Here is a 15569-nt window from a genome sequence, read left to right as displayed (position 1 = left end):
AAGTTAACTCTAATTAAGTTTTCAAGATTTAAATATTTTGAAGTTTGTAAGTTATTACTTATTATATTTATTAATATTTTATAATTTATAAGTTATATTTATAACTTGTAATTTAAATAAATTAAGTTTGTAATTTAAAAAAAATTAAATTAAATAATATAAAATAATTACACAAATTAAAAAAATATCAATTTAATTTATTTAAATTTGTATTACAAATTTAATTTCATTTTACAACTATTAGTAGAGTGTATAGTTTATGCAGCCACCTTCTAGGAAGGGTTCTGTTTCAATTAAGTCTCGAATGTAATACTAATAGGGGGGTAGTTGGGTTACTTGGGTAGTATTTATTATTTAATATAAAATATAAATTATAATTTATAAATATATAATATAAATTAATTAATAAATATTAATTAATCGAAACCAGATCGGAACCAGAATAAATCGGGATAAATCAATATCGGTACCAAATCTCGATTCCATTTCGTGTCGTCTCCCGGTTCAATATGTCCCGTTTCCGTCCCGTAGACAACCGAATCGGGACGAATCGAAACAGTACCGGTACATCTTTTCCGTTGCCCAGCCTTAAATCAACTCCAATCCACTGCACCAAATTTTACACCAATTCTTTTTTCTCTCTTCATTATTATTATATTATTTCTTATTTCATTTATATTTTCTTATTTCATAAAACAAGTTCTAATCATCATATATAATTCATATTATTTCCTTTTATAATCTTATAATGTAAAATGATTTTGTACCATAATTTTTTAAATTATTATGTTTTGTTATTTTAATATAAGTTATTGTTGTAATTTTTTAAAATTAATTATGTTTTGTTATACTTTTTAAAATACTATGTATTTTATATTTCAATTTTTGTTGTATAATAATTTAATTTTTAAAAAGGTCATATGTAGAAAAATTAATTTATAAAAAAATTAAATTTTATATCTAAAATTAATATTATAAAAATATTACATAAACATAATTTAATTAATATATATAATTTATAAAATATTTAATTAAAAGGTTGTATAATGAAATATTATTATAATGTTCAAAAAGTTATTTGGTGCGAAAATTAGTGTGAATTGAAGCTCAAAATTAGGAGGGAGTAGTTTTGAGTATTTCTTAGTCAATTCTATGTACGTTTTTAGTTATTTTCTATAATTTGATTTATTTTTTTGTTATATAATAATTAATTTTTAAATATATTAAAAAGAAAAGATTGATGGGGTTTTAAAAAGGTTTGCATAATAACAGGTGAAGTAGAAAAAGAAAATGCAATAAAAGGCGTTTAGCTTGCACAGAGGATAGATATGTAGAGCAGGAAAGAGAGAAAAGGTACATAAAATGGCAATTGGAGGGACAACATGCCTGAATGTGGGTATCAAGATCCCATTTGGGTTTCCTGTTTCCAAAATTACAAGGCTTCTCCCAAATCCTTCTCTTCGCTCTCAACATCAGGTCCAATTTCCTTTTCTACATTTTTCTATTACTATCTTCTAAATCTATATAACACTTGATTGTTTTTCTTATGTGCCTAAGAGTTCTCATACTCTCTCTTTATTTTCTTTTTACTTATTTTGATAAAAGAAGTAAAATTTGCTACTTCTAAGTGGTCCTTTGTTGGAAAGTATAACACCAAATAGTTGTGTTATTTTAAATTATAGTGTCATTTAATTTGTGGTTTGGTTGATAAATTCGGAATAACTTATTGTGAGGTGAATAATTAGTACTGAGATAAGTTATCCTTTCCTTGGGTGGTATACTAATTACGGGATAATTTATCTGGGATAAAATAGGTTAATGACAAAATATACCTTTAAATCTTTTTTATACATCACTTTTCAATGTGTATTTTTTTTAAAGAAACAACATGTTCTTAAAATTTATGCAATGGATATTATTTTGAATGCAACAAACCAAAAGAAATAATCTCAGCATAATTGACCTCATTATAACTTGTATTCAAACCAAACAACTCCTAAATATTTAGCATAGATTACTTATTCTGCCCAAAATTCGTTTATAAGAGTTGAACTTGCTTACCTGACGACAAGTCTTTGTTAACTTCTTGCTCATTGCATTAGTTACACACCCGAATTTGGGAAAGCTAGAGTAATCTCACAATTTTAAATGAAACAGGAGATAGACACTTGAAGAGTTTTTGTATCCTTTGTTACAGGACTAACTACTCTAGAGAATATCTCCTTCGCTAGCTTTTTCTTTCAAACACAAGCAAAATGACTTGAGGATCATCCATCTAGTCGAAAACAAGATACGAATTAATTGACAACAATAGCTATCGAAATCTAAAACCCCCAATAAATTGAATCCAACAAACATCTAAACTATACGATGAACTCTTAAGAAGAATGATTTCCTCTTGCAAGCAATCTATCAAATAAAGACAAGCAACAATCGCCTTACTCTGACTCTCTCAAGAGCATCACTATTTAAGTGAATTTTCATATCATCCAACATAATTCAAGTCTAAAGGAGCTATTCTCAACTTTTTAGCCTAAGCTTAATGAAATAATAATCTTCTAAAGCATGATGAGTAGTATCTTAAGAATAGCCACATTTGCATAAGTGACCTCTTTCTCCATGGTCTAAGTAGTGGATTTCTCCATCCTAATCTTTCAAATCTTGAAGGTCATCACATGTCGACCTTCCATAAACTTCAAGTTCCCCATCTTCAAGATAAGGAGTATTTAGCCTTAAGATGCGTACTTGAGCTTCCTTGAAGTGTGAAGAGTATGTTATTGGGCCTCAAATCTTCATTCCAAGCCCCCCCACATAGTGACTTGATGAGAAGCTCTTGAACCCCTTAGCTTGCTTGGCTTGGCGTGCATGGATTATAGTCTACCTTAGTTCACCATTTTGAATCTTACTCAAAAGGTTTTTCTATATTAGATCCTATCGAAGTCCCTTTGCAACTTTGTGGAATGCTTGCCTTAGTGTGCATTTGGACATAAAAATTGTGAAGTTTGGAAAAAAGTTGTATTTGTTTTCAAGTTGAAAATTGTTTGAAACTTGGAGTTGTGTTTGGACATGAATATGGATTGGAGTTATTTTTGAACTTTTGCAAGTCATTTGGAATGAAAAATCTGAAAATAGCATTTTTGTGTTTTCCGAACTCCGAAAAGTTGTAACAATTCTATGTCCAAACAATTTTCTGGAATATTATTTTAGAAAAATGTGAAAACTATCCATGGCCAAATGGGCACTTAGTTGCTTCTAACATATCGGGTGAACCTTCCAGTGTTGATTATAAATTTCTAAAGACCAGCACATACACAACTGTTATGATTGATGGCTAGCATATAGTAATCTTGGAAACTTAATTCCTTTTCTTGATCAGTAAAAGTAATCTTGGAAACTTAAAGTTTCGGAAAGAGGACTAAGAACTTTGGATTAAAAAGATACAAATCTCTTTTATGTTACTAAATTTGGCCAAAACTCTTTTATGTTACTGAATTTGTCATTAGTCAGCACTTGGTAGTGCTGGAGGATGGAACACTCTGAAGATTTCTAGGAGTTTCATAAGCTAAGAATGAAACATATGAAAAATCAAATGGGTTATAGTTCTTTGCCAATGTTACAAGTGCCATTGGGTAGCTGAATATTCTGGGTCCTTGATGAATATATAAGTAGCCTGTAAACAGAAAGCACTGGTGAAGTTATGCTACAGTAGATAAGGAATTTTTATGACTGCGTCAGAGTTCTTTCTCACAAGAAAAATTATGACTGTGTCCAGAGTTGCAATAGTGTCCCATATCATCAATTGGGAGTATTTAGGGGCCATATGGTGTGAGGGATAAGAATAAATAGTCTTGAGATTAAAAAATAAACCTGGAATAAAAATTTGGTGTCTTATTTTGTTGCCATGTTTGGGATAATTTATCCCATCATTTATACCACAGTGATAGGATAAGTAAAAAAAATGATCCCTTAGAGTACGGTCATGTGAAAAATATCCTTAAGCTTTGTCTTTTAATGGGAAAGGATGACTTGATGAAACGTGACCAGATCCATTTTCCCGCATTTATTTATTTTATAAATGGAAAGAAGATCAATGTAGTGCAACTGATGCAAGTTACGCAGGGAGGTGCAATTTATGTTACATTATCCTCAATTGGTTTTGCCATGTAATTTAGGATTATTGTATTCTTCTATGTCTAATTGTGTGGTTTCTTTTCTCTAACAGGTTTATGTAGGGCCAATCAAGTTGCTGACCTTTTTCCAACTATATCACCTGAGGTTTATCTTAGGAAGGCAAGGTTGGAGGACTGCTGGGAAGTGGATGAGACTCACTACAGCTCCTTCTTCCCTGAATATTCTTTCCCTCTTGATTTTTTCTTGAGAATTGATAGGCTGATAGCAATGCTTTTTGGATTCTCCATCCCAAATAGATGCCAGAGAACTTGTCTTGTTGATGTTCTTGGAAGCAGAGATGAAGAGGCTTGCTTGTTAGGTACAGAAGACCTCAAACTTGGAGGATTTTATGGACGATTGAGTCTCAACAAGGTTTACGTGACTGGAATATTGAGCGTGGATACTGTAGATGATTTCCTTCTCAGAAAAGGACCATTAAGGCATAGAAGGTCAGTTGTGTCTTGGATACTAGTCAGGAATCTGGAGATACTTTAATAAATGGCCCTTCCATAAAAGGCTAGTTTCTTTTATGTGGTTTGAGAGCTATTGCATAGGAGGGGAGTTTTACCCTGTGCCCACCCAAAGGGTAGCAGTGTTTTCCTTGTTATTAAAAAATAAAAATAAATAAAGGCTAGTTTCTTGCTAATCATTAGTGTCAGACTCATTCAACATCATGTTGGAAGTTAAACCATCACAAATTACTACTCCATATACAATTTAAAAAAGGTTGCGATTTGGAAATGAGGTGGTCAAGTTGATTCAAATTTGTTTTTCCAGTTCGAATCGTGTTGCAGTGCTTGCTTTTCTATGTTCTTCCAGATTAAAAAAGTTTCTATCAATTTGTCTAGGGTCACGTAGTTAAGGAAGATCTCTAGAGCTTTCTAATTGGTCATAATTCTGAAGAACAATACCAGTTTAGGCATGTTCAGGTTCTTTAAAAGCTTAAGCATTGTAAATAAGTTTTTTTGCATGTATGGAAATATAGAATACAAAATAGCGTCTGTAAAGATACTCAATACTCCGATGCTATTTGGAGTTGATCCTTGACCTATAAAGACTTTCAGTCAGAGAGAATTCCTATTGGAGCCTTATGAAGTGCTCTTTCTGATCCATTCCTCAACAATACTCTCTTTTCTCTCTCTCTTTTTTCTTTTTTTGAACAAGTAACAACTTTTTAATATAATCAGTACTTAGATAGTATTGAGAAACCCCTTTACAAAAGAAAAATTAGAAGGAAAAGTAATAAAAAGAAAAAAAACTGAAGCGAATATGATCCTAATATGAATAAGGAACTTCTAGGATTGTTTCTGTATCTTCAGAAAAGCTATTTGTACACTAAAAACAATAATAGAACAGTTATGCTTGATCTTCTGTATTGTGCTACTCCTATCCTCAAACCATCTGATGTTCATTTCTCTCCAAATGGTTCACCATATGCAAACTGGAATGATCCTCCAATAGTTTCTGGTCCTTGCCCCAGTTACACCCTCCTCCTCAGCTAAAAAGATTGTCAACAGTCTTACTAGGCATTGTCCTAGAGATGCCTCTGAGATTGAGAAAAATCTTCCATAGTTGAACTGTAGTTCTGCTATGCAGAAATAGGTTTTCCATTGTTTTAGCTTCAGGCTCACCTAGGTAGCAGTTTCTTTATCAGATTTCATGTGTTAGCACAGCCATTCAAAGCAAGCAATCTTATGGGGTATATTAAGTCTTTAACTCTCCAGATATGCTTCCAAGATTAGTTGAAGATCCATGACTCTGTCATATTCAGGATCTTATAATCTGAGTTCACCTAATACAGGCACTTGTTGAGTCTAGTCCACCACAAGCAATCAGTCCATTTTGTAGCCTTGGAATGTTCCAGATGCTTATAGAGTTAAGCCAGTATGGGTATTTTCCACTCATTCATCAAAAGATCCTAAAGGACAACTTCCAATCTTGAGGTGACCACATCCGACCACTGTCTTATTCTGGTGTTGAGCCAGAGCAAACAGGTCAGGAAATATATCTTGCGAACTCCTGCTGCCAGCCATTCATCTTTCCAAAAGATTGATTTGTTACCATTATGTAGTCTGATAACAACGTATCTCTTTAAGAAAGGCCGTAAAGCTCTAATAGATTTGCATATGTCACTCCATAGATGTTCTTGACCTCCTTAGTAACCCAACAATCCAGCTCCCATCTAGTGTATGGAGATCTATCACTGATCTATGGGATTTGGTGCTAGAAAGATCATATTGTAAGATGGAAAATGACAGAAAGGTGACTTTCTGGATGGACAAATGGTGTGGACATGTCCCATTAATCCAAAGGTTTCCTGACCTCTATGACCTATGTCAAATGGAACAAGCAACTGTAGCCGATTTATGGAATGATCAGGGGTGGAATTTGCACTTCAGGAGGAACTTAAATTATTGGGAGATGTGCAGAACAAAATTTTTTTGGTTATCCTAGCACAATTTAGCAACCTGACTGAGGAAGAGGACTCACTGGTATGGAATGTGGGAAGCAAAGGGTGTTTCACGGTAAATTCAGCATATGAAGATCTCAACACAGTTAGCATTGAGGAAGTAGAATGGCCTAGGAAGATTATATGGAAACCAAGATACCTTATAAAGTGAATTGTTTTACTTGGCTGTTAGCTAAGGAGGCAGTTTTAACACATGATAACCTGAACAAAAGAGGCTTTCACCTATGTTTCAGGTGCTTTTTGTGTGAAGAGAAAGGAGAGACAATCAACCATCTCTTCTTACACTGCAAGTGGACAACCCAGTTGTGCCAAATTTTCACCAATATGAGAGAGATTAAATGGGTGAAACTAGGAGGGATCAAAGAGGTTTTGAAGTGCTGGAATAGAGATGGAAATGCAGGAAGAAAGGAGGAGAGATGGAAGATTGTCCCATCATGTATATGGTGGACAATATGGATAGAGAGGACCAAAGATGTTTTGAAGGAAAGCAGAGCAACATACAAAGATTTAAGCTTAATTGTTTAGCTCTGTATTATTTTTGGTGTAAACAAGTAGTCTTAGATAGCTCACAAGTAATCAATACAATAATAGATTGGCTGTAACTTTGTAGCTATAAGATCCTATGTAATTACAACACTTTTGGAGGGGAACTACACTTTTGAGGTAGTATACCTGTGGATAAATATAGACCAACTGTTACATTTCTAAAAAAAAAAACAATCCAGCTCCCCATACTTCATCTTGATCACTTTTTCTCTAGAGAGCTTGAGTCTCCTTGGATACCTCCATTACAACTTGATTTTTAAAGGCTTGCTCTTAATCTTCAAAAATATCCCTCTTTTTCTTATTGAGTGAAGTAATACTTCTTCCCATTCCATAGTACTAATCAATAAATCAAGCTGGCAGAAACTGGTTGTAGCTCTGTCGTAGAATAAGTAGATAGCAATTTTTTTTGAGTTATCATCTGGATGAATGACTGTCTTAAAGGTTTAACAAATGGTGTCCGACTAGCTAAAGCTACTGCTTTATGATTCACATATACTGCTGAATCAACTTTCCAACTTTAGCATTGTTGATAGGTCATTTCAGAGATGATCTTACAAACTCATGATACATAGAAATAGGATAGCTACGAGGTAATAATTTAAGTTATGATGACTAAATTTGAGGTTACTTTCAACTGTAGATACTTTGGAGGTCAAAAACTTTTCAGTTAAAGTGGTGCACTCTCTTTGTACTGACAAAGGGACTGACTCAAAAATGTGAAACCTATTCTATTGGCTTGAAGTGTTATAGAAGATTGGTAGAATAGAAATAAGTATTTCATACTTAAAATAGGAATAGAATAGGAATAAGAATAGGAATCCTAGTCGGAAAAGGATTCTAATGTAGTGTCTAAAAATAGGGTCTTAATGTAACAATTTAGATACACAATTCAATAATATTTTTTTCCATATATTTCTCACATCGTATCAAAGCATTAGTGAGAAACTTCAAGTCACCATGTCGAATTCCGACGACGACAGTTGGGATTAATTTGTGTCAACTCTCGTTCTAAAGGTGTTGTGCGAAAGACAACACCAGGGAAGCTCAGAAGACCAAATCTCAGTTAGATCCACCAAAAAATATCCCCTCACGCACCTCCATGCATCCTTCGAAGGTGGAAGTTTTCTGGCGAGATCTGGTCAGCGCCGGCGCGTGTGTGCTGCTCCGGTCATCTATTTTTGAGTAGTTTTCTTCTGTTGGGGTTGTTGGGGTCTTCCAGTAATTTCGACCAGAACACATTTAGTTTTCTCCAGATCCAATCACCGGTATTAGTTTTTCGGTAATTTTCAGGCAGTTCTCAGCAAAATTAGACCACTGTAGGGCAGTTTTGGGAAAGTTCCCCACAAAATCAGAATTTTCAAGCCATTGCGGGCAGTTTCTGGTGAAATCAGACCACTGTAGGGCAATATCCGGCAAGTTCCCGTCAAAATCAAAATTTTCAGGCCACTATGAGCAGATTTCGACAGTTTGTAGCGTACATACTAGTCTATGGAGAATCAATGAGGGGGAGAACGGGTTGGAAAACCTCAATCCGAGTGTAGTCATTGTCATAAACTTGGACACACGTGACATATGTCATATTTTTTCATGGATCACCACTCAGTTATGATCCTATTGTTCTAAAGGAATATAATGAGCTCTTTTGAAATCGTGCAAGTAAACAGCGTTGTGGAAAACCTCAATCCAAGTTTGTCATTGTCATAAACCTGGACACACTCGTGACATATGTTATATTTTGCATGTTCCACCACCCAGTTATGATCCTATTGTTCTAAAGGAATATAAAGAGTTCCTTCGGTATCGTGTAAATAAACAAACGTCTCCACAAATAGTTTAGGTTGCACAACCTGATGTTTATGTTGCGAGTAATTCTTCTACTTGTGTGTCACAATCTAGCACTCTTGGATCATGGGTCATAGCCTCAGGGGCTTCTGATCATATCTCTGGTAATTAATCACTTTTCTCTGATATTGTTTATTCACAATCTCTTCCAGCTATTACTTTAGCCAATGGGATCCAAACAAAACCAAAAGGGGTTGGAAAATCCAAACCCGTATCTTCTGTCACCCTAGACTCATTCTCCTTTTAATATAGCATCTGGTAGTCGTTTGACGAAAGCCTTACATTGTAGCATAACCTTTTTTGATGATTTTTTTCTCATGCAGGACCGCAGTATGGGACAGATGATTGGAACATGACATGAATCATAAGGCCTTTACTATCTTACCTCTTCAAATTCCTTAAAAATAGCATGCTCTGTTACAGATTCCCCAAATCTAATTCACGAACGTTTGGGACATCCAAGTCTATCCAAATTGCAAAAGATGGTGCCTAGTTTGTCTAGATTATCCAAATTAGATTGTGAGTCATCTCAACTCGGGAAAACACACTCGTGCTACATTTTCACGTAGTACTGAGGGTCACTCAAAGAGTTATTTTTCATTAGTTCATTATTATATTTGGGGTCCTAGTAGAGTTGGTTCCACCTTAGGATTTTGTTAGTTTCATTGACGATTATTTGAGATACACTTCGATTTTCTTAATGAAAGATTGTTCTGAGTTATTTTCTATATTCAAAAGTTTCTTTGCTGAAATACAAAATCAGTTTGGTGTTTCTATTCGTACTTTTCATAGTGATAATGCCTTAGAATACTTATCATCCAATTTCAGAAGTTCCTGTCTCACTAAGGAATTATTCACCAAACATCTTGTCCATACACTCATCAGCAAAATGGTATAGCAGAGAGAAAGAATAGGCATCTCATTGAGACTTCTCACACTCTCCTTATTGAAGCGTATGTTTCGCTGCTTTTTTGGGGCGATGCAGTCCTTTCATCTTGCTATTTAATTAAAAGAATGCCCTCTTCTATTCAGAATCAGGTTCCACATTCCATACTGTTTCCCTAGTCTTATCTCTGTCCAATCCCCCCTCGTGTCTTTGGGAGCACATGCTTTTTTCATAATTTAGCACCACGGAAAGATAACTTAGCTTCTGTGCCCTCAAATATGTCTTACTTAGTTACTCTCGAGTTCAAAAAGGGTATCGTTGTTATTCACATGATCTTCATCAATACCTTATGTTCACTGATGTTACATTTTTTGAGTCTCAACCTTACTATAAATCTTTGATCATCCTTATGTATCTATGGTCTTACCCATACCTCAGGTACCTGTGCCAATCTTTGAGGAATCTACGGTTACTTCTATCTCCAGATGTTGTTTCACCACTACTAACTTATCATTGCCGTCCACGTCCATCCCTAGTCCCTGATGATTCATGTCATGCGCCAGACCCTGCTCCTATTGCAGACTTGTCTCCTAGCCAACCGCTTGCACTTCAAAAATATATACGATCCACTCGAAATACTAGTCCACATTATACCTTCTTAAGTTATCATCGTCTATCATCACCCCATCATGCCTTTGTGTCGTCTTTGTACTCTATTTCCATTCCTAAGACTGCATGTGAAGCAATTTTTCATTTTTGGATGGAGGCAGACAATGGTTGACGTGATATATGCTTTGTATAAGAGTGGTTTTTTGGGAGCTTGTCTCCCTTCCTACTGGTAAATCTATTGTTGGTTGCCGTTGGGTTTATGTAGTCAAAATTGGTCCAGACGGTCAGGTTGATCGACTTAAGGCTCGCATTGTTGCTAAAGGGTTTACTCAAATATTTGGGCTAGATTATAGTGACACTTTTGCTCCTGTGGCTAAAATAGTTCTATCTATGGCTGCCGTTCGTCATTGGCCTCTTCATCAGTTGGACATTAAGAATGTTAATCTTCATGGTGATCTTGAGAAAGAAGTCTATATGGAACAACCACCTGGTTTTGTTGCTCAGGGGAGCTTAGTAGCCTTGTATGTCGATTGCGTAGGTCACTATGGTCTGAAACAGTTTCCTTGAGCTTGGTTTGGGAAGTTCAACATAGTAATTCAGCAGTTTGGCATGACTCATAGTGAAGCTGATCAGTCTGTGTTTTATCGGCATTCTGCACAAAGTCGATGTATCTATTTGGTTATTTACGTTGATGATATTGTTATCACCGGTAATGATCAAGATGGTATCACCAATTTTGAAGCAACATCTCTTTAAGCACTTCCAAACTAAAGACCTTGGTGATACGCTCAAACTTACTTCTCAAATAAGAAGTAAAGCAGTCGTGTCAAGTAAATAACCCAACTAGTGAGGTTGGGATCGTTCCCACGAGGAAAATAGTCTAGACTTAACTTCAACCTGTTATTACTATTGTTCGGTTGATGACTTCCTTAGAAAGTAAAAACATAAAAAGGGGGGTTAGTATTTCCTAATGAGTAAAAATAACTAACGAAATTGAAGGAGACACTTGACAGTTTTGAAAGTTGGATTTTAATCAATTAATCAAAGTAACTAGGGTTTACGTGTTCCCCACAGGTTCATAACTTGATAATTCTAACTATAACAATTCTTTCCTAGTATCTTGCATGCAAAGTGATAAGTTATGTATTTCTAAATCCTTGGTCCGGCATCTAGAAAATCTCACTCCGCACCTTGGTCCGGCTACGTGTGTTGCTATCCTAACCCTTATCTTTACCTCATATTAAGCATCGTATTCGATATTTGACTAAGTTATTACCTCGTACCAATCAATACTAGCCTATTAGATAGTCTACACTAAATCTATGTTAATAATTCTTTTCCTATTATCTACCTCCTTGGTCCGGCAAGTAGCATTAAGGCGAGTTCTAACGTTGATCATCCGTTAAAAAGACTTCTAAACGAAAGAATTATTAATACATGCAAGACACTATTCTAGAATTGTTATTTTAGCTAGGGTTTATCTCATTATTTGCCTATGGTTCCCACAACCCTAGTTATGGAGTTTAGTTACTCATAGCCATAATCACAATATTCAAATATATTAAATAAGAATTCATGTACTTACTTCAATGAGAAAGAATAAAATCCAAAAGGTTGCTTGATTAATCACCAAAAATCACTTGCAAGAATTCTCAAAGTAATCAATAATCTCACGAAAAGTCTAATGATTATCAAGAATCTCACAATACAATGTTTACCAATACGGAGTTTTAACAATCTAAGAGTCTAACTATCAGGTGTCTAACCTCAAAAACGAGGTTTTTCGAACTATTTATAAAAAAACAAAAACCTAATTAAACAAGAATTCTAATTGCTGGAAATCTGCCAAAACGCGGCTGGGTCGACGGACCACGCGACGGACCGTCGTGGTCACAACGGACCGTCGTGGACTCCGTCGTCCCATACTTGTGCAATTTCTTGTGCTGCTTTCTTCATTCCCCTCGACGGCAAGTATGACGGACCGTCATAGGCACAACGGTCCGTCGAGGGTCTTCGTTCCAAAATACTTCAACTCTCGGAATCTGGGTACTGGGATCACTTCTCTGAACTTCACGACGAACCTGCAGGACGGACCGTCATAGCCATGACGGACCGTCACAAGCTTCGTAATCCCACACTTGGTCAGACTTCCCCATCTTCCTTCAGCAGCTGCACTACGTTGCCACCTACGGACCGTCACAAGCACGACGGACCGTCATAAGCTCCGTAGGTGGTCTCTTCTGCATTTTTTCGCTCAAAATCTCCGCATTCAGCTTTGGACAGATTTCCTGCAAAACAAAGAGAAACTTATATCAAAATTAGCACAAAAAGGCTTTCGGACACACTAAACTTAAGGAAAAAGTATTAATTATACCGTGAAACCACGGTATATCAACACCCTCAACTTAAATTCGTTGTTTGTCCTCAAGCGACGCACTATGACTCACTACACAATCTTTGTACAATAGTATCCATGTTTTATCCTTTGCAATCATTTGGCTATCAATCCCGATTAATCTCATCAAATCTATGCATGCTATCACTATTAGGCTTGAATTTTTGTGGAATCAGAACATGACACAGACTCACCATGCATTAACACCTATCCTCTTCAATTTCTCACCGAGGTGCTAACAATTCCGCTATTGCAACTAGTGTCCTCACTTTAAAACAAAATCCTCATTTTTCACACAATGATTTCAGTTTGAGTATAAGGATTACTTTTCAACACTCGCTCTCAGAACAAAGTCACACTCATTCATACCTATTGCCATAAGCTTGCCCTTATTTTCACTGCCTTAAGTTCGCTATACAACCCTTAGGATCACGATAGGACTTTCTTAGCTAGTAACATAGGCTCAGGGTCAGGTAGGGTATATTTAGGTATACTTTAGTGACTTTTTGCCCTCCTTGACATATCGGCTAAACCTTCCCTCTTTCTATCATTTTATCTCGCCCAGTTTCTCATATTCTTTCACCTTGCTATTTTCTCTTCTTTCTTCATTTGTGTAAGTGACTCTCTTCTTTTCTTGCTTGTATTTCTTGTATATTTTTCTTTTTCTTTACTTTTCTTTCAACTAATTCTTGAGTCACTTTACTTTTGTTCTTTCTTTCTCTTTGTTCTTTCAACCCCACTTTCCAGAGCATTCCTCATAATAGCCACCCTCAACTCATGGCTTTGCCATGAGTCAAGGTACACAATACCCAAAGTTGGGTCAGGGCCATAACGAAGGTTGTTTACTGCATTAGCCACCCTCAACTTATGCTTTTGGCATAAGCTGAGGTGCACATGTCCAAGGAGGGACCAGGGCCAACACATTGTTCCCAGAAAAGATCAGTTGGGGTTAAAAAGAAAGGTCTAATTTAAGCTCAGATCATTTGGATCAAAGAAGGATAAATTTCATTTGGTTTCTTTTATTTAGGCTAGAAATGGGCTATATTGAATAAGGGCCTATGATCCTTTCCTAATTGTCTATTACAGCTTACTTTTAGCAGGACTAACCAGGCAAGTTCTAGCTCAGTACCAATAGTGGACTATTCAAATTTTCCTCACACTCACTTGACATCTCATCACTATACCAGATTATCAGACACCTAGTTCGAATTTAAGACTTAGGGTAATGCAATGGTGTAACTCTATGTCATGCTTAGAGCCACACATTTATCAGTTACTATGCCTAGTCATGCATCATTTTCCAGTTTATCAGGATATCATTTTAGCCATCATGCTCCAGAATTAAACTATGTACAAAAGATATAAACATGCCGGTTCAACAGAAAAAGTAATCAGTCTTTTGGGGAAAAAGAACACAGGCAAGAAAACCCCAAAAGAGGATAGTGAGTTGGGCTACTCAGACTTCACCCTAACACTCACTTTCCATTTACCCCACCCCCCAAAAAAAAAAACATGCAATTGTCCCCAATGCATAAAAATTTAAATACTAGAGTGGTAGGTGAAGCAAACCTGTGGCGCAAAGCGCCGTCGATCAGCAAGATGGTGGGTCCGGATCCCCGGAACCCACGTCCTCTGCAATCTGAACACCCTCAGTGGTGTCCTCAGCAACAACCGCACCATCAGTAGTGCCTCCTGCTGTCTCCACAGTGCGGGAGCTAGACGCCCCAGCCGCTAACTGTGATGCTCTGATCTGGTGCGCCTCCTCCTCAGCATATGAGGCTCTCCTCGTAGCCTCCATCTCTCGGCGCTCCTTCTTCCTTGCTCGTGCCTCATCCTCTACTCGACCCCTACGCCTCTTGGCAGTATCTCGAGGGGGAGGTGGTGGAATTTCTGAAGTAGTGAACAGGGCCGCTAGCACGGTGTCCTCAGCAAGCTCGACAGAAGGGGCCTCAGACACCGGCACCCTCGCCTCTAGGATCGTGTCAATGTCTGCCCGAAGACTATCGACTGCAGCCTGAAGAGTCGACACATCCACCGGAGGGGCTGGTCGGGCTAACACTCTCAACTCAAAGGCATCCAGACGCTGGTTGACCTCAGCAATCTTCCGCTCTGTAAACTGCTGCATCTTCCTCTATAGACGCGCTTCAGACTCGGTAATCGACTTCTGCATCCACGGCTGGATATGATGCAGAAGAGTGGCCATTTGTGCCTCTAATTTTTGGACCCTAGCAAGCGGGACCAGTACCGGTAGAGGGGCTGTGCGAGAGGAGCTCGCGGCTGTGCTACTACCCGGGATAGACTCGACTAGGGTAGTGTCAGTGGACGTCTGTGTAGCTGTGCGGGCCTGGGCTACCGTATCTGCAAGATCATCAGCAAGTGGTGGCAGCTCTGGACGGGGCCCTCTACGTGGGGCCAACTCATTGGCCTCGTCTCTGATGAGGCCGACGTCAACGGTACCCTGCGGGGTCTTCAACTGATCTATGTGCCATATGGGCACACCTGCGGACCTGCAAAGGGCAAAGATCATGCACGGAATGGGGTAGGTGGTGGTGACCTTGAATACCCTGTCGTGCATGACTGCCTGGAGAAGCCATGCAAAGTCGACCTCGAACCCAGCTATCATCGCCGCCATCAACACTGCGCGATCCCAG

General features: G+C 37.3%; 1 protein-coding gene across 1 annotated transcript in view; it reads left to right on the top strand.

The window, feature by feature from the left end:
- The first annotated feature begins 1305 nt into the window (after positions 1 to 1305).
- LOC107016553 overlaps positions 1306 to 15569 on the top strand; it is a 26306-nt gene continuing 12042 nt past the window's right edge. The window contains 2 exon segments of the mRNA XM_027916563.1: positions 1306 to 1476; positions 4223 to 4619. Of these exon segments, the coding sequence (XP_027772364.1) occupies positions 1383 to 1476; positions 4223 to 4619 (491 nt within the window). The 5' untranslated portion in view covers positions 1306 to 1382.

Source organism: Solanum pennellii, chromosome 4 (assembly GCF_001406875.1).
Source record: "Solanum pennellii chromosome 4, SPENNV200".
NCBI classification, from domain to species: Eukaryota; Viridiplantae; Streptophyta; class Magnoliopsida; order Solanales; family Solanaceae; genus Solanum; species Solanum pennellii.
Note: the sequence above shows the minus strand (reverse complement) of the source record. Positions and strands in the feature narration are given on the sequence as shown.